We start from the raw sequence: 26883 nt of genomic DNA, 5'->3' as shown, positions 1-26883 counted from the left end.
GGATTAGTGCCCTCATAAGAAGAGATAAGAGAGCCTGCTGTGGCCTTCTGCTCTCTGCCATGTGAGGAGACAGTGAGAAGACGGCCATCTGCAAACCAGGAGTAGGCTCTCACCAAAGACCAGATGTCCTGGCACCTTGATCTTCCTAGCCTCCAGAACTGGGAGAAATAAATGTCTGATGTTTAAACCACACTGTGGTAACTTGTTTTTGTAGCCCCAACTATGCCATGGGAGATGCGCCGTTTCCATGTTTTGTTTAGTTTTGTTTTAAAGAGAGAGACACACAGAAAATGGAAAGAAAATAACCACAGTTAGAGAAGAAAATGATAACACAAACAAAAGACATAAAAAAGTAAGAGATTGGGTGCCTGGGTGGCTCAGTCAGTAAGCCACTGGCTGCGTCCTGGTTTCAGCTCAGGTCATGATCTCACAGTTTGTGAGTTGGAGCCCTGCATCGGGCTCTATGCTGACAGGGTGGAGTCTGCTTGAGATTCTCTCACTCTCCCCCCCTCTCTGCCCCTCTCTAGTTTGTGCCCTCTCTGTCTCTCTCAAAATAAATAAATAAACTTAAAAAAAAAAAAAGCTGAGAGCATCAACAAAACCAAGAGTTGGTTCCCTTATGAGACTAAAACTACTGTAAAGTATTTAGTTAGGCAAATATGAAAAAAAAAAAAAGAGACAGAGAAGGCAAAATAAATAATATGAAGAAAATAGATTCCATAATGGGGGGAGCCCAGATGGCTCAGTCAGTTAAGCATCTGACTTTGGTTTAGGTCCAGATCTCACCGTTCATGAGTTCGAGCCCAGTGTTGGGCTCTGTACTGACAGCTCACAGCCTGGAACCTGCTTTGGATTCTGTGTCTCCCTCCCTCTCTGCCCCTACCCTGCTCACACTGTCTCTGTTGCTGGCTGTCTCTTTCTCTCTCTCAAAAATAAACAAACAGGAAAAAAACTTAAAAAGTAGATTATATAATGAGAGCAGAAATTTTTTAAAAAGGGAACTTTATGCCTATATAATCAAAGTATACAAAATGAACAATTTTCTAGAAAAATTTAACTTATCAAAACTAAAAGAAAACCTGATAAACAATGCAATAACTGTCGAAGAAATTACATCAGTAATTTAAAATCTTCCCTGGAGGAGCACATAGTTTTATAGTGAGTTATACCAAACACTCAAGGAATAAATAACCTCTTTAAGCAAAATATAACAAAGACAGCAAAAGGGTGGAAGACTCTCGAATTTGATTCTCGAATAGAGGATAGAATAACTTAATTTCAAAACCAGAAAAGGAAATTGCAAAAAAGCAAAATTACAGGCCAATTTCTAAACAAAATATAAACATATCAAATCCAACATATTAAAAATATAATCATTATGGTATGCCTGGGTGACTCAGTTGTTTAAGGTTTGAACCCCACATTGGGCTCTCTGATGTCTGCACAGAGCTGGCTTTGGATCCTCTGGTTCCCCCCACCCGCCCCTCTCCCCTTGTGCTCTCTCTCAAAAATAAATAAATAAAACTTAAAAAAATATATAATCATGATCAATTTGAATTATTTTCTAGGAATGCTAGAGGATTAGCAAAATCTACAATTCACCAACTCACCAGATTTAAAGGAGAAAAATGATATAATCACTGAGAAGATGAAGAAAAATGAGTTCAGTAAATTTCAAGATTTATTGTCTTAAAAACCAGACAAATACATAAACAACAACAAAAACCCTTCTAGACATAGTATAGGACTTCATTAACCTGATAAAGGGCACATCTACAGCTAATATGACACTTAAAGTATGAACACATTCCCTTTACAATCACAAACAAGATATCAACATGTTACTGTAAATCTGAGCAAGGAAAGAGAAAAAAAAGATATAAATATTAGAAAGCAATAAACTAGATTTTCATTACTTGCAGATAATATAAGTGTCTACCTAGCATACATACCCTCCCCACATAGCTACAAATAAATTATTTAATAAAGTAATTTAGCTAGGCTGCAGGATACAAAAGCATTAATAATTCAACTATGTATCTATACATAAGCAGCGGTCAGAAAATGATAATTTAAAAAATTATTGAGAAGCGATCAAATCGCAACAGGAACTTTTTTTTTTTTTTTTTTTTTTTTTTTATTTATTTTTGGGACAGAGAGAGACAGAGCATGAACGGGGGAGGGGCAGAGAGAGAGGGAGACACAGAATCGGAAACAGGCTCCAGGCTCCGAGCCATCAGCCCAGAGCCTGACGCGGGGCTCGAACCCACGGACCGCGAGATCGTGACCTGGCTGAAGTCGGACGCTTAACCGACTGCGCCACCCAGGCGCCCCAGGAACTTTTTTTTTTTAAAGAATTTGATATGCAAAGCAGATATGTAAGAAGAGCCAAGGCACTTCTGAAAAACAAATGGGGGCATTTACCCTATTAGATATTAAGACTTATTATAAAGGTATGGTTATTAATACAGCTGATAAATATCAGCACAGGAATAGACAAATTGATGCAACTGAAAAGGAAACCAAGAAATAAACCCATGCATATATGTTCATGTGAACTTGATTTAAGACAGCTGGCATTGTATCAGTGGGGGAAAGGTCTACTATATGGACCAGGACAACTGATTATTGACATGAAAAATAAATGAAATTGGTTTCCTGCCTCACACCATATATAAAAATCAATCCTGGTAGAATAAAGGCTTAAATATAAAAAGCAAAACTATGGTCCTTTGAGACGAAAGTATAGGAGAATAATTCTGACTTTAGGGCAGAAAAGGCTTTCTTAGACAAGATCACAAAGCACTGACAATAAACAAAAGATCAAGACAAAATTACAATAAAATTATGATTATCTGTTCATCAAAAGACAACTTTCTTTTGAAGATGTGTGATTGTACATGCAGAACCATTATTTTACTGTGCTACACTGCATATAATTTTTTTTAAAGACACCATGGAGTGACAAAAACAGCCCCAAACTGGGCTATTTGCCACTTACATAACCAAAAAAGGTTTAGCATTCAAATATATGTAAAGAATATCAAGAAGAAAGATAAAAATGGGGGTGCCAGTTGGCTCAGTCGGTTGAACATCTGACCTGGGCTCAAGTCATGATCTCATGGTTCAGGAGTTTGAGCCCCGCATCGAGCTCACTGCCATCAGCAGAGAGCCCACTTTAGATCTTCTGTCTCCCTCTCTCTCTGCCCCTCCCCTGCTCGCGATCTCTCTCAAAAATAAACATTAAAAAAAATCCATTAAGAAAATGAAGAGATTTCACCAAAAAAGCTAATATAAATATTTGAAAAGATGTTTAACTTCTCTAATTGGATAAGTTAAAAGAGAAAAGGAATTTAGCTAGGATACTGGATATAAAACCCAGATTTTGCCTAAAGCAAAATCACAATGATCTACCATTTCAAAACCCTATACAGGCAAAAATCAAATTTTCTGATGATTATTGAATATTGACAAGTATGTGGAGCAAGAAGAACTCTAATACACTGCTGGTAGGAATGTAATTGCCAGTAGGAACAGAAAATGCCTTTACAACTTGGCATCACATTGTAATACTGCAAAGGCCTATACCATAGGTTCCAGAATTCCACTCCTTGCATGAGAACACCCATAACTTATGCAAGAATGTGTAGCAGCCAATCTTGGTGTTTCCAGAATTACCCAAATGTCCACTGAGAAGAAGAATGGAAAAACCGTACGATATATTCTCACAACTGAAAATAACTACAACCTTACACAGCAACATAGATGATTCTTAAAATACAGTGTTAGTAGGAAAAAAGCAAGTAAAATACAAATGGTAAGAAGCCATTTCTATAAAGATCAAAAACATGTAAAATTACACGGCTGCATCAGGAAAAAGCACACAGGTTGCTGTTTAATAACAGAAATATTCTGTTTCTTAAATTGCAAAATGGGTTCATAAATGTAAGCTGTGCTTCATAACTTGTGTTATACATGTTTTGGGTATCAAATACCTCATTCTTAAGTTTTTAACACAAGTGCAAAAGGGATGGTGAATGAACACATAACAAAATGTGCAGTTATTACCTTGAAGGCTGGATAAAAATGGGACTTTCACTTTCTGTATTATTCTTTCCTGGAACATTTAAATGTTTACAATTAACAAGTAATATATCTGGGGAGAAATGAATACAGAAAACAAACTGCATAGAAATCTGGGATTCATTAATATGAGAAGCAGTAATTCTGTTTTCAACTTACACAATTTCTCCAGGATGCCCTCAATGAAACTAATTGTGGTTAAGTTCAAAATATTGAAAAAAGCTTCCAACAAAAATAGGTTAAAAATGTCAGTTTTTACTGAAAGCATACATACTTCTTTGTAGTTAACAATTCGACTTCATCTAATTTTTATTATACTAATTTGCTACCGTGGGGCGACGTCTGCACTTTTCCAGTTTTTTTAAATACAGTAAACCGCTACATTTTTTGATGTAAATTAAATAAGATGTAAATACATTTTTGATGTAAATGTAAAATAAATAAGTAAAATAAATGAAAGTAAATGAATGATTCTCGTTCCCAAGGGCCGTCTTTTCCATTTTTTTTTTTTTTTCACGAGCATCAAAGCGTAGTGCGCCCTGAGAGCTCCAAAGTAAACAACCTAGAATGTTTGCTGCCCTTCCAGACCAGAGCAATGACCGGAAGGACGCAGGTGTCCAGGCTCTCGAAGGGCTGGGGTGATCTTCTAGCCCTAGTCCCAACCCTGAGCCGGGCGGTGAAGGGACCTGCCCAGGACCAAGACGTGCGTGGCTGAGCTGAGGAAGAGAAGCTCTGCAACACCCAGCACCTTCAGACTCCCGACACACACGCGGCTTCCCCGAGGGAGGCTTTTCTCGCGGCGCTCGGCCTTCGCGACCCCGCCCGCGACCTTGGCCCCGGGGCCGGGCGCCTTACTTGCCGCTCTCCACGCGGTGGCCGGGATGTAGCCAAGCAACCGAGCTAGCCTCGTTACAGTCATGATGCCGACTCCCGCAGCGTCCTCTGGGCCCAGCAGAGGATGAAGGAGCAGGAAGAAGGAGCCAGAAGCGCAGTTCGGAGCCCAACCCACAGGCGGGCCGGATCTCTCGTGAGGCGGGGCGTGCTTGAGATTGGGTGGGGCCTGCGTAAGGAGGGGCGGGGCGTGCGTGTGGCCGGGAGGGGCGGGCTTCCAGAGCTCTTCGAGGAGTCTGTGCTCCAATCCTGGGCTGTGTGCAGGAAAAGGCGGATGGAGAGGGTCAGCTTTTTCGCGAAGAGCGACTCAAGCTACCCTGACCTTCCTGGTGATTAAAATCCCAAATCATGGCTGAAGTTGGATGAGGGAATAATTCCGTGTATTCCTCTTAATCTGAGGCAGAGGTCTTTTGAAAGATCTCTTTTATAGTATACAAAGATAAAAGTACCTTTTACTCTTTTGCCCGTGTAATAGTTTTCTTTCCCCTCAATTATCTTTTGTTTTTTAAATATCTAGTTGTTCAGTGCACTAATTCGTGATTTCTGACTCATTGACCAGATGACCTGAAAGATGACAGTTGTGAATGAAGTGCAGAGCAAGAGAAGGCTTGCCATCTGGTTCAGGCTGTAGTGGAAGGAGCCCTGCCAATTGGCCCTTGAATTCCAACAGTTGCAGTGGTGTTTGGAACATATGTGGCAGATCAGGAGGCTTTATGTAACTTGTGGAAATCTTTACAGAATCACAGTGCAGGTCCCTAGATTTTTTATTTTTCAGAAAATTTTTTTGCTAACTATTGGGTGCTGGTAATGTCTGACAGTGTGACATTAGGGGGCTATGCAATCTGAGTTTCTCATCAAGAACTAGGAGTTATCTGATCCTCCTAGATAAGGAGTCCTTTTACTAAGAGTATTATATACAGATCAGGGCCGGAAACAAAACTCAAGCAATTTTTATTAGCAGGTAGCTCCCACACATACATTTGACCCTTAGTTTATATATATAGCTTAACAACAAGTTGCTTGTGACTAGTTGACTGAGGAAAAAATTCGAAGCTGTTACACAGATGGCTTTGCTAAATATACTGACTCAGCTGTCAATGGACTGCCTTGGCATTTAGAGCCCCATTTAACAGAGGCCCTGAAGGAACAGGGTGGGGGAGGACAGAGAGATGCCTGGGGGAGAGATCCTCTCAAGAGGCTAGAACTTTATTTTGTACACTTTGCCTTCCCGGAAGGAGATATGGCTTGAGATAAAGCTCTAAAGATCTATATCACTTCATGGGCACTGGTTTAGTCAAGTGGGCAGGGACTGGGAATATAAAGGTATTGGAATAGTCCTTTGGAATAGGACCTCTCAGAATCACTCCAAAGCATAAGAACATTTGGATCTTGTTGCTCAATTAAAAAAAAAAAAAAAAAAAGGCTCCCATTTCAGAAGGTCTCTTAATCAGAACAAGATTACTGCTACTTACCTATCACTCCATCACATATACCAAAATTTCATATCTTAAAACAATAAACACTTATTCTCAGTTTCTATGGGTCAGGAATCCAGGAGCCAGTGTACCTCTGGCTCTCTGGCTCTAGGCCTTAAGGGAGGCTGCAGTCAAGGTCTTAGCTGGGGATCCAGTCCCAGATGGAGGCACAACTAGGGGAGGATCTGCTTCCAAGTTTACTAGCCCAATTACTGGCAGGATTTAATGCCTTGTGGGCTTTGGGACTGGAAACCTCCTTCAGCTCTTGCTATGTGGGCTTCTGCAAAGGTCACTTCATAATATGTGCAGTTGGTTTTCCACAGAATGAATGACAGAACAAGAAAAACTGCTCAAGATGGAAACCACAGTCTTTGTGATCTCATCTCAGAATGACATTCCATCACTTTTCATGTAGTCTATCATTAGAAGTGAGTCACTATATCCAGAGACCTCCAAGGGGAAGAGATTACACAAAGGATGAATACCAGCAGATGGTGATCGATGAAGGCCATTTTAGAGGCTGCCTACCATAGTGACCCATTTTGTAGACATCAATCAGCCTCCTTCTCTCACCACAGCTGGACCCACTACCAGGTAGCCATGGTGGCATAGAGATATACATATACTTTTTTTTTTTTAAACATTTATTTATTTTTGAGACAGAGAGAGACAGAGCGTGAACGGGGGAGGGTCAGAGAGAGAGAGGGAGACACAGAATCTGAAACAGGCTCCAGGCTCTGAGCAGTCAGCACAGAGCCCGACGCGGGGCTCGAACTCACGGACCGCGAGATCGTGACCTGAGCCGAAGTTGGACGCTTAACCGACTGAGCCACCCAGGTGCCCCGAGATATACATATACTTTTAACATAGTCTTTTCCCCTGCCAAGACTGATTGGCTAGCACCACTGCTTGCAGTGAACAATCTGTCTCCCTGATATAGCACTATATAGCCTGGGTGGCAGGTTTGATTACAATGGAATCTTACGATGATGAAGGAGGTAGCAACTTGTTCTATTGGAACAACGATACTGCATTTGGATTGGTTATACTTCTGACTTATACTTCTTTTATACATTCTTTCTGTGGACTTACTGAATACCTTATACTACATATACTTTATATAACATCCCACACAACATTGCTTCTAATCAAAGAACTCATTTTCCTATGAAAGTTGTAGAATACTGATGCCTCTGGGATTAACAAGCTTTATCACATATCCCCATCAGACCAGAAGCAACTGGTCTTATAGAATAATGGACAACCCTACTGAAGGTTTACTTTTGGAACAAGGTCAGAAAATGCTTTGAGATGCTGTCCTAAAGGTCTTGGCATATGCTCCAAATGACTTAAGTGTTTTCAGTAGTATTTCTTCTGTTGACAGAATAACAGGATCCAAAGAGTAGTAGAGGGACTAATATCTTGTTATATTTAATATACTGTCCATATATTTTGCTTTCCATTGTGAGGAGAGGCAATCTGCCATGGGTCCTGGGCCTCCCTTCATATTATTGCTGAGTATGCTAACGGCAAGGCTTATCCATCTCCTGATACTTAGCAATTTCCGTAGTCAGTCATATAGGCATCTAATAGAGTATTACTACCATTTAACTGCTGCTCCCCTGGGGAAAAGAGACTGGCTTCTTTGCTGCTTGCTCAGAACTGCTTGGCCCTTGGCTCTGGACTTTTCTCCTGTGATGCAACCCATAGTGTGTACAGGAGTCATCTGGCCCTCTACATCACTGTGGGAATTGGGGCTCCATGAACTAGTGCAAATATGCTGATGCTTTGACTATGATTTTGCTGTAATAGTCTTTGGTACCCGGGAGTCTCCTGTTGGCATCCATTTCACTGTAGCAAGCAAGTCTACAAGCAGGATAAAATCTTAGACCCTTTATGGTTCTCACTATCCATCTCCATGATTCCAGGTTCTGTTGGCGTACCAATTTTTGTACACAGAGTGGGGTACAAGGGGATAGAATGTATTCTCTGCATTGGAAGTTGGGATTGTAAACTGGTCATTTTTTAGCTCATTCCTCTAGGTAAGGACTTAAAAAATTGGTCATGGTGCTAACTGGGGTGATTGGCCCTGAAGACCATGGAAGAAAAGGGAATAGGGAAAGGAGTCTGACTAGAACTTGGGAGATCTTATCTCCTGGATAAGATCCTCCTCACAATACCCATGTTGAATTATAAAAATTAAACAAAGATCTGCAATCATATATAGGCAAGGCCACTCAAGACTCAGATCCTTGCATCAACCACTAGGTAAAGACATTTCATTCACTGAGATACTGGTTGAACACAAAGGAAACGGAATAAATGGCAGTGGTGACAAATCATAACAATTTAGCCTCATGGCCGGCCAGTGGCAGAATTGAGAGCTGTATGGTTTTGTTTTTAAATCAGAGACCTTTGGGACAAAACATGCTGCTCCTCATATCCTACCCTGGAGATTGTTTCAATTTGTCTGTAATAGGGCTCTGGAATTTGAGCAGGAGAGGGGCAGAGAGAGAGATAGAATCTGAAGCAGGCTCCAGGCTCCAAGCTGTCAGCACAGAGCCCAATGAGGGGCTCAAACTCAGGAAATGCAAGATTATGACCTGAGCCGAAGTCGGATGCTTAAAAGACTGAGCCACGCAGGCACCCCTGGAACTTGTATTTTGAACAAGTAATTCAGGTAATCTCAACAAGGAAGCTTGCAAAGCCCTGTTCTAACTATATTTTCTTCCCCATTGGTGCACACCTGTGCTTATATATTTAGTAATTTCTCTTTTCTTTCCTATCTTACACTATTTTTGTATATAGGGGTGGTGGTGGTTAGGTCACAATTTTGTCTATGGGCTGCATACTACTGGGACAAGATCATTACAGAACTAGAGGAGGAATAGACATCACATGGAGATTCTGGACTTGAAAGTGGATGAGGGATAATAGTATTATGTTAGGAAAATTGTACTGTTAGTAATACGTAAATGTGTAAATATAGGAAGAATGGTATATGTTGATGTTAGAAAGACAAAGAGATTGGGGTGCCTGGGTGGTTCAGTCAGTTAAGCATCCTACTTTGGCTTAGGTCACGATCTCGCGATCTGTGAGTTTGAGCACCGCGTCAGGCTCTGTGCTGACAGCTCAGAGCCTGGAGCCTGCTTCAGAATGTGTCTCCCTCTCCCTCTCTGCCCCTCCCTTGCTGGAGCTCTGTCTCTCTCTCTCTCTCAAAAATAAATAAAACATTAAAAAAATAAATAAAAAAAGAAAGACAAAGAGATGGATAACAGTTGATCTCTCATGTTGATTTTCAGTCATCAAACCTATTTCATATGCTTGGTGGACTTTCGTGAGAGAAATGGTGCCATCTTCTACTGCAGAAGCTGAGAAGGTTGGATATACTTGCTGTCTTTGAGGCCTGACAGCCTGAGTGCTGGCACCAACTAACCTTGGTCAGTTGGACATTCCCATCAGACTTTGAATCTGGAAGGAGTGATTCAAATAAGCAGAGTGTTTGGAATCCTGTTTTCAGAAGCACCACTACCAGTAGACATATACACAAACTTTCAGCTCTTTTTGAGGTCAGAGTTTGGCTACAATTTTGGTCATCCAGCTTCCTTTGGCTTCTATCTGTTTTCCAAAGCTCATTCTCCAGCCTTTCCAGAAATTCTGTGAGCTACCTAATATTCTTCCAATAAATTCTTTTTCTGCTTAATTTAATCATAATTGCTTTTTGTTGTTTGCAACAAGAATCCTTACGGGTATACACTTCAGTGAGATTTATTCTGTAAAAGTCAATTATAGTGTTTCAGACAATCACTTCCCCTCTCCCTCAGAACCCCATCCCACCCCTATAATCCGAATTTGGAGGTAAATAACATATGATAGTTTCCCTGGTAAATGAAAAGTGAAATCTGTTAGATTTTAAACCATGATCATTGATGTGCTTTTAAAACTGTTTTAAAGAGGGGTGGCATGGAGGGGAAAGTGGGTGATGGGCATTGAGGAAGGCACCTGTTGGGATGAGCACTGGGTATTGTATAGAAACCAGTTTGACAATAAATTTCATATTAAAAAAAAAAAAACTGTGTTTTAAAACCAACAACCAACAAACCATGATTATAAGAGCAATTTATCTTCAAATAAAATGATTATGAATAAGAATGAGTCCTCTGATAAACCTGGAAGATTATTCAAACTTAGAATAAGCATATTTCAAACTCAGGGCCAAGTATGTCAAGATGAAAAATGTGTGTGGCAAAAATATGTGGTGGTTAATGCATATATTTATATTTTCCAGTTATAATGCACTTGGTATATTATTGCTTAGTCAATTCACTGAATTTTCAAACACTTCTACAAAGTAAAGAATTATGGAGAGCCAATGAAGTACCTTTCAACTACTTAATATATGCAAAAGATATAAATTATAAAAATACAAAGGCTGTAAGTTATATAATTATGCTGGTCTATACAATTAATTAACATAGTCTATCCAATTATAAATAAAAATATACTCTAGTATTCTGAAAATAAGCAAGTGTTTTAGCTGTTCCTCCAGATAGTTATTTGTTCATTTATTAACATCAGAGGCATTAACACAATGCTAAAAATAAAACATGCATCAATTATACAACACATACAAAAACCTCTGTCCACCACAACTGGTGGATGCAAACAGACCTTCTATCCACCCTTAGTGCATTATTATTTTCACAAGTAAAACAGGAAAGGAAAATAGTGAATTTAATGCTATTCAGCACCTTTAGTAAAGTCAAAAGACTTAAACATCTCCATATATCAAAAACATTTGCATCTGTATCCCCAAACATGTAATTATTTTGTTCCATTTTTAACATGAATTATTTTATTTACATTACTTTTTAGTTCAACAAATTGTAATATTTAAAAATTATCTAAATTCATAAAAGTATTTCATAAATTTCAACACTTACTATGTACATACAAGAAAGTCCATGAAAAAAGTTAAAGAAATATAGTCAGAAAGTTCAAGCAACACTACCAAATTTAGCAAAATTCCAACCAAATCTACGCAGAGGGCATTCAAACATTCAAAAATCTCTAGATGCTGCTAACATGAACATGAAAAGTTCCAGTAATAAAAGTCAGTATGAGAAATAATGTTGAAATCACCAGTAGAAAATATATTTTAATAGGCATGACATATGTTTAATAGCAATAGTGATAATGACTTTTCTAGAAAACTTTTTTAACATGTCATCTAGGAACTACTTGGTTTGACTGGGCTAGAGTTGATTTCTTCAAAAAATATACTTTAGCAGCCATAGTTTTATTTCCAGTTAAAACATAGTAAAATGTTAAAAGTAAAATTTATAATTAACTAAATAATACCCCAATACTAGAAAATTTAAAATCTCATGCTATTCTAGTGATAATGGCCTTTAATATGATGTGTCCGATGTGAGAATTGTGGAAAGCCAATAATAAACAATCAGATATACATATGGGCTTAAAGTTTCACTGAAATACTTATGTAGCAAAATATATGAAAAAGTAATAGAAAAGTAAAAAGATAAAATTAAAAAAATATTGCACAGCCACATTACCTAGAAAGTAAAGTTGATGTTTAAAAAGCTCTAAACATGGATGATATAAATTATCTTCCATACAAAAAGGTATAAATAGTCTTAGAACTATCAGCATCTACAGCTTAATATAATACATTATTTGAATCATTGTTGAATGAGGTAATTATCAAGTCTCTAACAATGTTTTTATCCTATTGGAAATATTTGAGGGCAGCAACCAGAAAGAATTTCTCTAAAAATATTTCCGAATCAAGAACAGCTATATGTGCAGCTCTCCCAATGAGTGAATCAGCTGTATTGGGCAATGCATTGATGACATTATATCGAACCAAGTTACAGTCCTTGCTTTGCAGAACTGGGCGAAGCAAGTTGTGGATCATTTCTGAATAGATCTGTCCTATGGAACAAATAGAAAGTAGGAAAATTAGTTCATGTAAGTAACTGAAAAAAATTCTATGCCAACTTTTATGTAATTTATAAAATTTAGTTTTATTATTTCCATTTAAAGCAGAAAAATGTCTTTTAAAAGGTTTTCTTTTTCTTTGACCATCATTTTTGAGATGATTTTATAAAAAATATAAATAACCACATTATTTATCTAGCCAAGTAAAAATTGCAAATTTATTGTAAATTCTTGTCAATTTGATACTTTAATTCAAAGCAATGAATATAACAGAACAAACAGTTTTATTCAACATTAAGTCACTTATGACTTGTTGAACCATTGTGACAATAAGGTAGCCATGCTAAGACATTTTGCCTTCTACACAGTATAGGGAATAGTCAGTAATACTGTAATGGTATTGTATGGTGACAGATGGTAGCCACACTTGTGGTGAGCATAGCATCATGTACACAGAAGCTGAATCACTACACTGTTCACATGAAACTAATGTAACATTGTGTGTCAATTATACTAAAAAAAAAAGACATTTTGCTTTTTATAACTTTTAAAACTTGAACCTATAGCAAGTACTTTAAAAATGTTTGTGGCATTCAACTGTATTCCACATATTTCCACATTATTCTGAGCAAAAACAGCAACTTCCTATAGTCAGAAAGACAATGTGAGTTTGGCTCAAAAGTCAAGGGTTTCACCCTTGGGTTTATTTTTTTTTCACCCAAGGGTTTATTTAATGCTTGGGTCCTGCTTTTAAATCCAAAATTGTGCTCCTGTCTCCCTCTCTTTGGTTAATTCTTACAATGAATTTATTGAGCTCATTCTAAGCATAAGAGATGAAGGTTGTGTGTGTGTGTGTGTGTGTGTGTGTATACACACGTATATATATACACATATACATATATATACATATATATACATATATACACACGTGTATATATACATATATACATATATATTCACATATATATACACATATATACACACGTGTATATATACATATATACGTATATACATATATATTCGTATATATATACATATATACGTATATACATATATATTCGTATATATGTATATACGTATATATATATATACGTGTGTGTATATGTATATACGTATATATATATATATATACGTGTGTGTATATGTATATACGTGTGTGTATATGTATATACGTATATATATATATATATATACGTGTGTATATATAATATATACGTATATATACGTGTATATACGTGTATATATACGTATATATTATATATATATATAAAAGCACAAAGTTCCTTACGAGGGGCAAAGTTTTTAATGCTTGTGTATCACCACCTTACTATAGACGAGTGCAAACATATATCCATGGACCTGTGGATTTTAGGGAGGCAAGTATCAAATTTCTGAGGAGAGGCAGAGTTTATCCCTGAGGAATCATGAGAGAGGAAAAGAATATGGAAGTACATTTAGAGAAAGGAGAGAGAGATATTTGAGAGATTATTATCACATAAATTCATACAAAACTTTTTCTCTCACCTCTTCTCTTAGTTTTCATTATGATTGTCAAGCTGAATTTCTGGTTCTACGCTACTTAAAAAGTATTTTTACATAGGAAGAAATCCAAACCTGTCTTTATTAGATTCCTCCTGCCCCCTAGTGGCAAAGATCACTGTTAAAACAAAGGGCATTTCTCTAGTTTTTGTGACCCATCTGGAAGTTAAATCTCTTCTTAATTTATCCTTAAATCCCTGCTAGAACAGAAGTTAATAATAATAATTAAAAAAAGGTTATTTTGATGTCACAAAATGCTAAAAAAATATGTGTTAAATGAACAGAGCACCCATTGTGTGCCAGGCATCATGCCAGGCAATGCCAATACAAATATATGTAAGGGAGAGTCCCTGCCTAAAGAGGCTGCTCACTGTTAAACTGTGGAAAATGCAAAGGATTAAGAGTTCATTTAAAAATCAGCCTCATTCCAAAAAAGGGACTGAGGAAATATGGGAAGGTAGGACACCTGTGTTTTTGCCCTAAGCCTGTAATTAATTAATCACCAGTGACTTTGGATCAGCCACTTAGCATCTCTGGGCCTCAATTATAAAATGAGCCAACAAGACCCAAGTCTCCTTCTGGCTCTAAATAGCTATGATTTAAATTTCTTTTATTATTCAAAACTAGCAAAAGAATACATAAAATCTTTATTACTTTATTAAAGTGAGGTACGTCTTTGCTGCCATCTTTGATGAAAAGCAAGATACAGCAGAACACGCAGCATGATTGTTACCATAATCACCAATCCCAACAATTGTGAGGAAATCAAAGTACAGATTACCTTCGAGGCAGCAAAAGCAGCATTTGTAATTAGATAAAAGAACTCTTTCATAAGAATGATGGTTTTATTGGCAAAAACACCACATGGCAGGAGAAAAGAAAGGAAAAAAAAGAGTAAGGATAGATGTTAATAACAGTGGATGGAAAAGGAAATAAAGGGAGAGATGAGAGGAAGAAAGAAAGGGACTACAAGAAAAATTTGGGAAAAAGCTCATGTTGTAGATACAACTATTTGAAATACTTCTTTTTTTTTTTGAATACATAGAGATTTTACTGAGAAACTGATAAATAACTCAATGTAAAATAATGAATCAAAGTCATAGGCAGGCATTTCAAAGAATAATATGATCAATTAACATAGGAAAAAAGTTTTAATTTCATTTGTAGTTGGTGAAATACAAATACAAATCACAATGGGATGCACTGTCAGAGGAACAAATGGAAATAAAATACTTCTAATTTACTTAGTTACCTGACTGTTTGTCCTTTAAAGCGGTTTTACACATTTCAATACGGGCAGAGTGATAAGGAACGTAGCGATCCTGTAGAGATCCCACTAGCACAACATTTTTGAAATAGTGAAGCCCTATGAAGAAAAAATATGGAATTATAATGCAGTAAGTAACCAGATTTAAATTAGTAAGTTAATTTAAATTAACTTTTAATATATTCAGTTAAATTTAATATTTAATAATTTAATTTAATAAATAAATAATAAATAATAAATTTAATAAAAATTAAATAAAAGTTAATTTAAATTAACTTTTAATTTTATATTAAATATATTGTGTTTAATATATTATATTAATTAATTATATTCTATTAAATATATTATATTAATATATTAGATTTAATATATTAAGTGACCACAATTTTTTAATTTCCTCAGTAGTACTAATAAGTTTATGGCTTTTTAAATCTGATGAATTCATTCTCCAATTTCCATATATTATCTACAAAAAAAACCCTACCTTCATTGTTATGTAGTTTACATGCTGGTATGAGAAATGTGTGTTTGTGCTGAGTGAGAGCAAGGACTGTGACATGGTAGTGCGTGGGTACGAGAGAGATTATATAGGGTGGGATAAAATTCTACAAGGAAGTATTTTATGACCTTCTTACTTTCTAAAAGATAATCCTCAATATTTAGGGCTGTTTCCTAAAGAAACAAAATCATACTTTTCCATAAGAACAAACAGTACACCCTATATGAAATCATTTAAAGCTGATTTTTAAGTTCTCATCTGACTCTTGCCTAATATTAATAATATTTTCTCCTTATTGAAGTATGATGTCAAGAGAATACATACTTAAGATTTTTCAATAAAAATAGCAGGTTTGTGATCCATCCACGGATTTTAGTCAGGTTCTTCTATTTTTATTTTTCAGCAAACTACATGAATTTAGGTCTTGTGATCCTTTGAACTAATTAACTCATTTAAACACTGAAAAACCAAGTTCCTGTCCACTTTACTACCAGTAATGTTTTTTCTTAAATACTCTTGGATTGCTAGTGGGGCCTTAAAAAAAAAAAAGTTTATTTATTTTTGAAGGGGGGGGGGCGCGGGAGGGGCAGAGACAGAGGGAGACAGAATCCCAAGCAGGCTCCACACTGTCAGCACAGAGCCTGATGCAAAGGCTGGAATTCACAAAACCCATGAGATCATGATCTGAGCTGAAATCAAGAGTCGGAGGCTTAACCAACAGTTGGCTCCCCGCCTTTTTAAAAAAATGTTTATTTTTGAGAGAAAGAGAAAGAGAAAGAGAGCATGCACAAACAGGGGAGAGGCAGAAAGAGAGGGGGACAGAGGATCCGAAGAGGGCTCAGCACTGACAGCAGGGACCCTGATGCAGGCGAACCCACAAACCGTGAGATCATGAGCTGAAGTTTAGGACACTTAACCAACTGAGCCACCCAGGCACCCCACTACCAGTAATGTTCTAATTTTAACATTTTTTTTTTTTTTATTTATTTTTGGGACAGAGAGAGACAGAGCATGAACGGGGGAGGGGCAGAGAGAGAGGGAGACACAATCGGAAACAGGCTCCAGGCTCCGAGCCATCAGCCCAGAGCCTGACGCGGGGCTCGAACTCACGGACCGCGAGATCGTGACCTGGCTGAAGTCGGACGCTTAACCGACTGCGCCACCCAGGCGCCCCAGTAATGTTCTAATTTTACTATGTATTACTAATTTTGCTATGTAGCTCAGACTAATAAATAAAAAATAAGAAATTCATGTGGTTATTAAATAAGATACAAGCCAATAATGACAATACATTAGGATTGGGGTGCTTAGTTTAGGTCATATAATTTTGTTCTGGAACATTCCAGAGTAAAATTTTGATACTTTTTGCCTACTGAAATTCAGGGTTAGAGACAGGCCAATTGTGGGGACTACTGTGGATCCAGAATATCCAGAGCACCTTTGTAGATACTCCTTTCTCTCTTGGAACTTATGATCCTAATAATGAGAGATTCTAGACACACATACGGGCAGGTGGGACTGTATTTACCCTCTATGTCAAATATAAGGTCATTCTCCCTTTTTCTCAATGAGAAGATAACCCTCTGTGGCAATCTGGATATATAAAACTTCAGGGATATAAATGAAATAATCAAATGTCTGTAACAGGAATTAATTCAATTACATATATTTAAAATCACATTTGAGAAAAATATTAACAAAAATTATTTTTTCCCTTCATTCTCACATTTCGTGTGACAAACTAATTCTACTTTTAGCATGACTTGACACCTTGGCGTTACTCTGGGAATCACCTGTGTGTCCTAGAGCAGAGGTCTTCAAACTGGTATACATCTACCTTCAGGGGTAATTTAAGACTTTCCATGCACTTGAAGCTGTATGTTATATATGCACAGAGTTATACATACAATGTCACATTGTATATTAATTATACTTCAATTAAAAAAAAAAAACTCTAGATGGTGAGGATGGGCATGTATAGCTTTAAGGAAACTGAATTCTAGATCTCAACTTCTGTATGAGGGTTTTCCTAAAAATGACTTGTCCTTCTCCCACTTTATTAGAGAAAGGCATTTCTCCAATCTATTTCAGATTTTATTGTGGCATATGGCCTGAGGTATAAAAGTCTCTGGGGGAATGAAGCAAAATACGAATGAAATACAATGTTTTCTGACAAAAATAAGTTTGACTTGACTGTATGACACTAAGAATTAGCACTGCCAATTAGATTTTATGGCACACAAGTTCTAGAAACTGTATGAACTGAATATGTAACTCCAACTGAATGAATTTATATTTTTATGAAAATATAATTACAGGAAGTATGTACTATCTTATATGCCAGAAAATATATCCTTTGCCACTATTTAAAATTATAGAAAATATTTTTTAGGTGTCACCCTAAAATTATACAAGGGGTACACACTTCTTCAAAATTCTTTTAAGGGGAAGCCCAAACCGTGAACAAAACTGTCCTGTAGTATACCATCTTTAGTTCTCCCCAAGCTGTTCTAGGTACTGTGCTTTCTGAATCTAAGTATGATGCTGTTTACTAAAATTTTATCCCAAGTCGCATGAAACCAGCCTATGTAACAGCATAGCTGGCTTTTTCGTTTTTCTGAAAGATATATATTCGTGTTCCCCATAAAGGGCTATCATACTGTGCAACTTCAGGTGTCATAAGAATGACACTTCTTGGGGCTGCTCATTGCACAGCCTATGGCAGCCTTGCTAGGTAACATTCATTTGTGTGCTTTGCTAAATGACTATTTTTCCTTAAACTGCCAGCACCTTCTATCCCCTCTTCAGTCTTACCTCATGACCTTGCTTCCTCTTTCACTGAAAAATATAGAAGAATCAGAACAGAACTTCCACATGCTCCTATCTTAACCAAACTAACCTACCATACCTGTGACTTCATGTTCTGTCTTTGCTCTTCTACTGATGAGCTGTGTATGTTCCCACCTTACGCCAGCCCTTTCACTAGAATGTGAGATGCCATTCCCTCCTTCCTAGTTAAAGACATGGCTGTAGTAGCTGTCTTGTCCCTCCCTTGTATCATCAATTTTCTCTTTTGTATGAATCATTATTATTAATAAAACACTGCAATATCTCCCATTAAACAAAAAATCAATGAACCTGTCCTTAGACTCTATACTCCCAATGACCACCCAATTTCTTGGCACTGTTTTATTTCTATACCATATATTGTAAGAATAGGCATTATATTAACATCTATTTTTTCAAAATAATAGCTCCTTGCAGAGATTCTGACATGCTTCTACAGGGAAATGACAGTACAGTACTGTACTTTTTTTTCAATGTTTATTTATTTTAAGAGAGAGAGGGAGAGAGGGAGTGTAAGTGAGGGAGGGGCAGAGAGAGGGAGAGAGAGAATCTCAAGCAGGCTCTGTGTTGTCAGCGTGGATCCTGACATGGGGCTCAATCTCACCAACCGTGATATCACGACTTAAGCTGAAATCAAGAGTTGAACGCTTAACTGACTGAGCCACCCTGGTGTCTGACAGTACTGTACTTTAAAAATGCATTTTAGAAGTTAGTAGTCTAATTTTAATAACAGTTTTTCAACAACAATGCGTTAATACTAATATTGTGCTTCTGCATGGCAGGTTTACTTTATTAGCCAAGAACCAAGTTAGTTAAATAGACTATGGCTCAGAGGGTACCTGGGCGGCTCAGGCGGTTGTCTGACTTCAGCTCAGGTCATGATCTCACAGTTTGTGGGTCTGAGCCTACTGTTGGGTTCTGCACTGACGGCTCAGAGCCTGGAGCCTGCTTCAGATTCTGTGTTTAATTAGAGTTCAGTTACAATTTTAACAATCTTGGGAGGTAGAATGCAAAGAAGTGAGGTCAAAGTTTTGCAAAATGCAAAGTTTTTTGAGGTATTTCAAAAAACTAAGTAATTTAGAAGACAGAGTACGATTAAAATGATGAAAGAAGAGTTAGCAAAAGAAAACAATATGTTCAGGTTTAGACATATTCAGTTTGATATGTAAGTAGAGATGTCTAGAGGGTAAATGAAGACTGGAATTCATTGATAAGGTCAGTGTGGAGGTGTAAAATCTAGGTATATATTGGGCAATCTAGTGGGTACTCTGAGAGTAGACGAGCATTAAATGAGAGAGGGCATCAAGAAAGCTTTTAATAGCAGGTAGTATTTGAGTTTAACTTTAGAAGATGAAGATAATTTGTTTTTGTTTTTTTTTTAAGTCTGTCCATTTATTTTGAGAGAGAGAGAGTGTGTGTGTGCATGAGCAGGGGAGGAGCAGAGAGAGAGAATCCCAAACAGGCTCCATGCTGTTAGTGCAGAGCTCGACATGGAACTCAAACTCACAAACCGTGAGATCATGCATGACCTGAGCTGAAACCAAGAGTCCAACATGCAACTGGACTGAGCCACCCAGGCGCCCTGAAAAGAATCAGTTCTAAAAAGATGAGTAAACACATGGGGAGGGATGGTGGTAGAAAAAGCATGGGTGAGTGCAGCATAAAACATGTGTGGCATGACTAAAACAAAGGATATATCTGTGGGAAGAGCAGGATATGAAATCAGTAAAAGAATCAGGAACCAGATTATAAAGGATTTGATGTTGTAAGTCATGGAATTTAAACCTCATCCTGAAAGCCACAAGCCATCATGAAAAGATTTTTCAAACAGGAGCAATATGGCCTGATGTAATTTTCAGAAGATAATTTTATCTAAAGAAGAAGTAAGACTGGGGAGAAAGGGGCACAGAGGAGGCAGAGTAACCAGTTTGGAGGCCATAGCAATAACTTCAGCAAGAGTGATGAAGGTTGAACTAAGAAAATAGCAAAGAAAAGAAAGAGAAGCCTCTATTAGTTACTAAGAAGGCTGAATGTTTCAGGGCTTAGTAACTAAGTAGATGTGTGGGGAGAATGAGAAGGAGTCTAGAAGACAACTTCCAGGTTTTTGGTTGTGCAGACTGTGTTAGATGTAGAATTGAGAGAAGTGAATCTGAGGGGAAAGATGAGGTATCTAAAAATATTGCATTTGGGGCAACCATGAGACATCTAAGCAAATGTATTTATTTAGTAGGCAGCTGGACATGTAAGTCTAGAATACAGCCTAGAGGACTAAAGTAAAGATACATACTTGAGTTACCAACGGTGAAGATGGATATGAAATGATGTTGTCAAAGAAGAATGTACAGAGTGAGAAGAGCAGATGACAGAAGCTGGAGCCCAAGAACACCTATATTTAGGGGGCAAGGAGAGAAAAGGAATCCACATCGGAAGCAAAGAGCCAACATGGAAGAAAATCAGGAAAGGCTGATAAAGAGTGGGAGGTAGGAAAGTATTTCAAGAAGGAGGGTATTTTCAATAGTCACAAATGACAGCATGTTCAACTAAAAGAAAGAAAAGAGATACTTAGATATGGCAAGTTTCAATGGAGAGGTGAGGACAGAAATCAGATTATAATGGATTGAAGAGTGAAATAAAAGGTGAGGAAGTAGTGAAAGTAATTGTTTTCTTTTTTTATGAGGCTCAATTCTTATTAAAAAAGAGAAATAGGGGTGCCTGGATGGCTCAATCAGTTAGGTGTCTGACTTTGGCTCAGGTCATAATCTTGCTATTCACGAGTGTGAGCCCTGCATTGGGCTCTGTGCTGACAGCTCAGAGCCTGAAGCCTGCTTCAGATTCTGTGTCTCCCTCTCTCTCTCTGCCCCTCCCCTGCTTGCACTCTGTCTCTGTCTCTCTCTCTCAAAACTAAATAAAGATTAAAACAAATTAAAAAAAAAAGAAATAGAACAACATAGAATCAGTGATCAAAGGAGGTATCTATTATTATTAAAACTTAAGATGGGAGAAAACAAAATAACTTTATATGTTAAGGAATTAGTCACTGAAAGGAGAATGTTGAAAGACAGAGAGAAGGAATGGGTTCCAAAACAGAAAGGGAAATTATTCTTGCACCATAGATATATATCTTTTATTGAACTATAAGGAAAGCACAGGCGTGGTCATGTTTGTAGCTAAAAAGAAAGGAAGTAGGAAAATTCTTGCTTGCTAGCCTTGACTCGCAGATAAAGTAGGAAAAAAAAGTCATTTGTTGAAGTGAAGGTAGCAGTGGTAGTTAGAAGTTTGATGAGAAGAGGTAAAACCTGCAAAAGCTTCTAGGGAATGGTTAAGACGCTATTAGAGTTAACTAGATGGTAACTCCATGGATCTACCGTGGTAGTGATTTGCAAGTCTGTATGATCCACTTTGGTAGAGCTCAACAAGCCAGGTAAAGAAACGGTAACACAGGTTGCTAGATGGCCATGATGATAATACCTGGGGTAATAATGTATGAATGATAAAGATGATAAATCATGGGGTCTGGGATGGAACAGGAAGGGAGTGAACCATGAAGGACAGGGTAATTTAAGAAAACTTAGTAGGGATCTTAAATAGTCTGAAAAGCAGATGAGAGTAAGGGAATGAGTGAGAGAATAGAATACTGTTGTCTCAGAATGGAAAATTGATTGAAATTTCAGGAGTGGAATGCAGCCATGAGTAGGGTTCCAAGTGGAGCGGAATGGAAGGTTACTATAGTTGAGAAAGCCTCTATTATGCTTGATGATCATCTAAAGGGTTGACTTAATCAAATTCCCAAAAATGATGCCAAGATTAGGTATATTAAGATCCAAGAAGAATATCTTCTCAAGTGTAATTATGTATTTGTCAATGAACTCTTACTGGGGTTCTCACTGAATATGTGAGGAGTGACCAGGAGATCATTATATTAAAGATGACTAGGGGTGCCTGGGTGGCTCAATCGGTTAAGCGTCTGACATTGGCCTAGATTATGATCTCGCAGTTGGTGGGTTCGAGCCCCGTGTCGGGCTCTGTGCTGACAGCTCAGAGCCTGGAGTCTGCTTTGGATTCTGTGTCTCCCTCTCTCTCTGACTCTCCCCCACTCACGCTCTGTCTCTGGCTCTCAAAAATGAATAAACGTTAAAAAAAAGAAAAGAAAAAAGAAAAAAGAAGATGACTAGAAGGTAGCAGAGCTTGGATGGTACAAATCCAAAGGAAAGTTTTATGACAACAGAGGAGTAATCATTGCAGTTTGAAAAGGAAAGCAAGAGGACTATTTCCTCCCCTCTCAGTAGTATACAGTATATGAGAAACTGAGCTTCTCCTGTAGCAGGAGTTAGCAAGGAATGGCCTGTGGGATCTGGCCTGCTGCTTTTTTCTTTTCTTTTTATTTGAAATAAAATTGTTGTTAATAAAATTGAAATAAAAGTTGTTGTTGTTACTGTTTTTTTTTTAACACAGCCACACTCATTTATGTATTGTCTGTGTCTGTTTTTGTGCTACAATGCAACAGAGATCACATGGCCTGCAAAGCCAAAATATTTATCTGGCTCTTCAGAGAAAAAGTTTGCCAATATCTGCTCTACAACCAGAGGGAGTGGGGAAATGAGAGTAGGCTGGGGAAGTATCTAGTTTTCACTTATGTCTCCATTTTCTAAAGGAAATGGAGAGAGCATTCTTTGAAGAAGATAAACATTTGAGTCTGTTCCACTCAAATGGAGATTTCAAAGGACACAGTGGAAAAAAATATGGTAGGGAGACATGAGTGTGAGGGTGAGACAGGAAGAGATGGTAAAGTCAGAGGTAAAGTAATTTATAGACAGTGAGGATGGCAAAGTAGTAGTTGAGGAACTCAGGTTGTAAAAACCTGCAATGTAACGCAAGATAGGGACTATATTTAATAATCAGTTAATAAGAGATGAGTAACAAGATTCATCCAGTAGTAAGAATCTGTAGAGGATATAATTATTAATAGTTTAGTTTCTGACATTTTCCAGAAGAGCTTTATTGCCATTGAATAGGAAGGTAGAAAAATATGTGGCATTTAATAAAAAGGGTTAAAGACTGAGGTGGGGGCAGGAGGGCCAGGATACGCAGAGGCCTAGTTGCCAAACTGACTTATGATTAGTACTAAATTATAAATGTCAAAAAGTTAAGGATAATTTCGAAGTACCTGTGTTTACACAACACAAATACAATCCATTAAAATCAAACAACTATGTTATTAATTGCTTAGCTTTAATTAGGAGTCTATTTCATTATTAAAAAATTATAGTTGACTGGGGCACCTGGGTGGCTCAGTTGGTTAAGTGTCTGACTTCAGCTCAGGTCATGATCTCATGGCTTGTGAGTTTGAGCCCCGTGTCAGGCTCTGTGCTGATAGATCAGAGCCTGGAGGCTGCTTTAGATTCCCTCTCTCTTTGCTCCTCCCTCTCTCTTTCAAAAATAAATTAACGTTAAAAAATTACAGTTGACTGATACTTTTTTAATTTTAATTTTTTAAATATTTATTTACTTTTGAGAAAGGGAGAGAGACAGAGTGTGAGTGGCAGAGGGGCAGAGAGAGAGGGAGACACAGAATCTGAAGCAGGCTTCAGGCTCTGAGCTGCCAGCACAGAGCCCGACATGGGGCTTGAACTCATGAACCATGAGATCATGACCTGAGCCGAAGTCAGACACTTAACTGACTGAGCCACCCAGGCACGCCTGACTGATACTTTTTTAATCACCAGAAAGACATGTTGATAATTTATTTGCTAAAGGCTTATTTTAAATAGGCTTTCAAGTGAATATTTTCAAAACTCTTACCGTATACTTACCTGCTTTATTACTAAGCTTGTATAAGAAAGTTTGGCGGGGGTCTGAATGATCTCGACATGTCAGTTGTAAAAGAGAACCTGATTTTTTCCATTTCTGCATAAACCACAGACCTAGAGAGTTATAGATGACATGTGAGTAAAAGTGGAAATATAGGGTAACATATGTCAAGATTATTAATTTTAAAATACATTTCACTTCAAAAATGACATCTACCAAACTAGCATTTTCTTAGCTAATAACAAATATATTTGCAAAATATTTCCTTTTTCTGATAACAAATATAAACATATACATTTAACTATGGGTTAATGGTGGTTGACAGAGGGCTTGCTACTTCTAGCCTATTCAGTAATGAAATAGATAATGGTTTAAGAAGAACAAATTTGGGAAAATTATACCTTTAGATATATTTGTTCAAATTATAAAGAAGCAGAGATGGAAAAACTTCAAACACAGTAGTAGATCCAAATACTTAAGCACTGAATCTTTAGTCTAGAGATAAATATAGTTATGGAGGACTAATTGTATAAGGACTAACTCTTAGGATTAGCAATTGGTTAATGTTTTCTAGTAAGAGCTGATTATAATGAAGTTTCATATTTAATTGTATTTCTTTACAATGGTTGCTTATCAGTAACCCATACTTAAATGCATCTTCCTCTTAAATTAAGTGAAACCCCAATCACTCTGGAATGGGTTTTCAAAACTGTGCAATATCAATTTCTACTTTTGTTACTTCTGATATTACAGAGGGGAACAGGGGAAGAAGAGAAAAAAAACTCTTTAACTGATTAAATTTGTAACTAAAGTTTAGTGAAGAAATTCAAAATGCTGCATACTATTCACATTGGGTTCTAGTTTATGTTACTTACTGATTTCATCTTTTTCATGTCCTCTTTTTAAAATTATAAAAATCTACCACTATCCAAATCTATTTTGGATACCAGAGTTTGGAATGCGGCACAAGGAAACAGTATGGTTTCTTTGTCAATGAAAGTAAAAGAGAAAATGGAAATAAGAGTTTCAAGGCTCAATGCAAAGAGACAAATGAAATCTAATTTATTCTCACAATGGGAATCAATAGCCTAAACTATAAAAACTACTTAAAAAATCCAAGGGAAGAACCAAACCAAACAAAAGGCAAACCAAGTATCAGATTTTTCTTTTCTTTCTTGTTTTTGAGAGGGAGAAGGCGCAAGTGAGCGAGGGGCAGAAAGAGAATCCCAGGAGGGGCAGAGAGGGGGAGAGAGAGAGAAGAGAGATAAACAGGGCTCACCCGAAGTGGGGCTCGAGGTCACCCAATGTGGGGCTCAAACTCATAACCTGAGCTGAAGTCCGATGCTTAACCAACTGAGACACCCAGGTGCCCCAAGTATCAGTTCTTTCTTAATGAGAATAATTCTAATCAAAATTGGGGTCTTAACTCTCATTTAATTTGTTCAAAAATTTTAGAATGTATTTTTTTCATAATATCCCCTTTTTTGTTACAAAATCAGATTTAACATCCTACATTTAATATTTTATAACTTTATAATACCTTAAATACAGGTGTTTCCTTTTTATCTGCTCAACTAATGGAACGACAGAATAGCCTGTTTATAAGATAAACATTTATTGAAAATATTTAGATAGTTTAACTAAAAACAGTTAAAAATGCTTTTGTGACTTCTGACATATATCATCTCAATATAATATTCATTTTCTGAGATGACTTTTATCAGCTTGTTTCATGTGCATGACAAAGTAGAAAAATAGCTGTATCTTTTGTTTCATCAATTCCAAGTATGTGACATATCAGCTCTAAAATAAACACTAGAAAACATTAAATCCGTATTTAAATTTTCTCCCCATGCTGTATTTTTTATATTGAACAATAAAACTTTTTACCTGTATTAACAAGAGCACTGCTATTGTAGAGTGTACCAAGATGAGGTCCAGAAAGAGATAAAAAGGTATGAAGTTTGTTGAGGTAATATCTAAACCTTGGCCTTGTAAGCACTGAACGGATTATTAAATTGCCCAACGAATGTCCAATAAAGCTTTAAGAAAAAAAAAGACATTTCTCCCATAGTATTAATTTTAAAAAGAAATATTAACGCTAATATCACTATACACTGATGTGAAATACTAAGAATTTGGAAATTTCGAGTATGTTTTAAATTATGGTTTGATACTTTGAAATGATGTAACTTAGGTTTTGAAGATAAAAATGTGAGAATGTAGTAGAAAATTCCTATTATATAATTTAAATGCATATTCTGCAGAAACAAGATATTGCTTATCAGAAAATTTATATTCATAGTTTGTAAGTGCTTAGAAACAAATACATTTTAAAAGTAAATTACAGTTTGACTGTATGATAAATGGGCCTCCTTAACCACACATTGCAATTATTACTCATTAAGTCACGATTTAAAACAAAATAATGAAATTGTACCTATAAAGGATAACTTAGGAGAAATTACATATCTTTTTCATTTGTTCTCTGGTCTACACTCTAAAGTGGGAGA

The 26883-nt window shown here is 37.0% G+C and overlaps 2 protein-coding genes across 9 annotated transcripts in view; both read right to left on the bottom strand.

Moving 5' to 3' along the window:
- Positions 1 to 5104, bottom strand: part of SDHAF4 (succinate dehydrogenase complex assembly factor 4) — a 35573-nt gene extending 30469 nt beyond the window's left edge. For both annotated transcript variants that reach the window (XM_042939147.1, XM_042939145.1), the window contains exon 1: positions 4939 to 5104. In XM_042939147.1, coding sequence (XP_042795081.1) covers positions 4939 to 5002 — 64 coding nt within the window. In that variant the 5' untranslated portion in view covers positions 5003 to 5104. The remainder of the gene's footprint in view (positions 1 to 4938) is intronic.
- Positions 5105 to 10993: 5889 nt separating this feature from the next.
- Positions 10994 to 26883, bottom strand: part of FAM135A (family with sequence similarity 135 member A) — a 120564-nt gene continuing 104674 nt past the window's right edge. For all 7 annotated transcript variants that reach the window (XM_042939138.1, XM_042939142.1, XM_042939139.1 and 4 more), the window contains 4 exons: positions 26261 to 26412; positions 24373 to 24483; positions 15202 to 15315; positions 10994 to 12404 (listed from right to left, as the gene is read on the bottom strand). In XM_042939138.1, the coding sequence (XP_042795072.1) occupies positions 12199 to 12404; positions 15202 to 15315; positions 24373 to 24483; positions 26261 to 26412 (583 nt within the window). In that variant the 3' untranslated portion in view covers positions 10994 to 12198. The remainder of the gene's footprint in view (positions 12405 to 15201; positions 15316 to 24372; positions 24484 to 26260; positions 26413 to 26883) is intronic.

This window comes from Panthera leo, chromosome B2 (assembly GCF_018350215.1).
Source record: "Panthera leo isolate Ple1 chromosome B2, P.leo_Ple1_pat1.1, whole genome shotgun sequence".
In the NCBI taxonomy this organism is placed as follows: domain Eukaryota; kingdom Metazoa; phylum Chordata; class Mammalia; order Carnivora; family Felidae; genus Panthera; species Panthera leo.
This window is presented reverse-complemented; position numbering and strand designations above follow the sequence as displayed.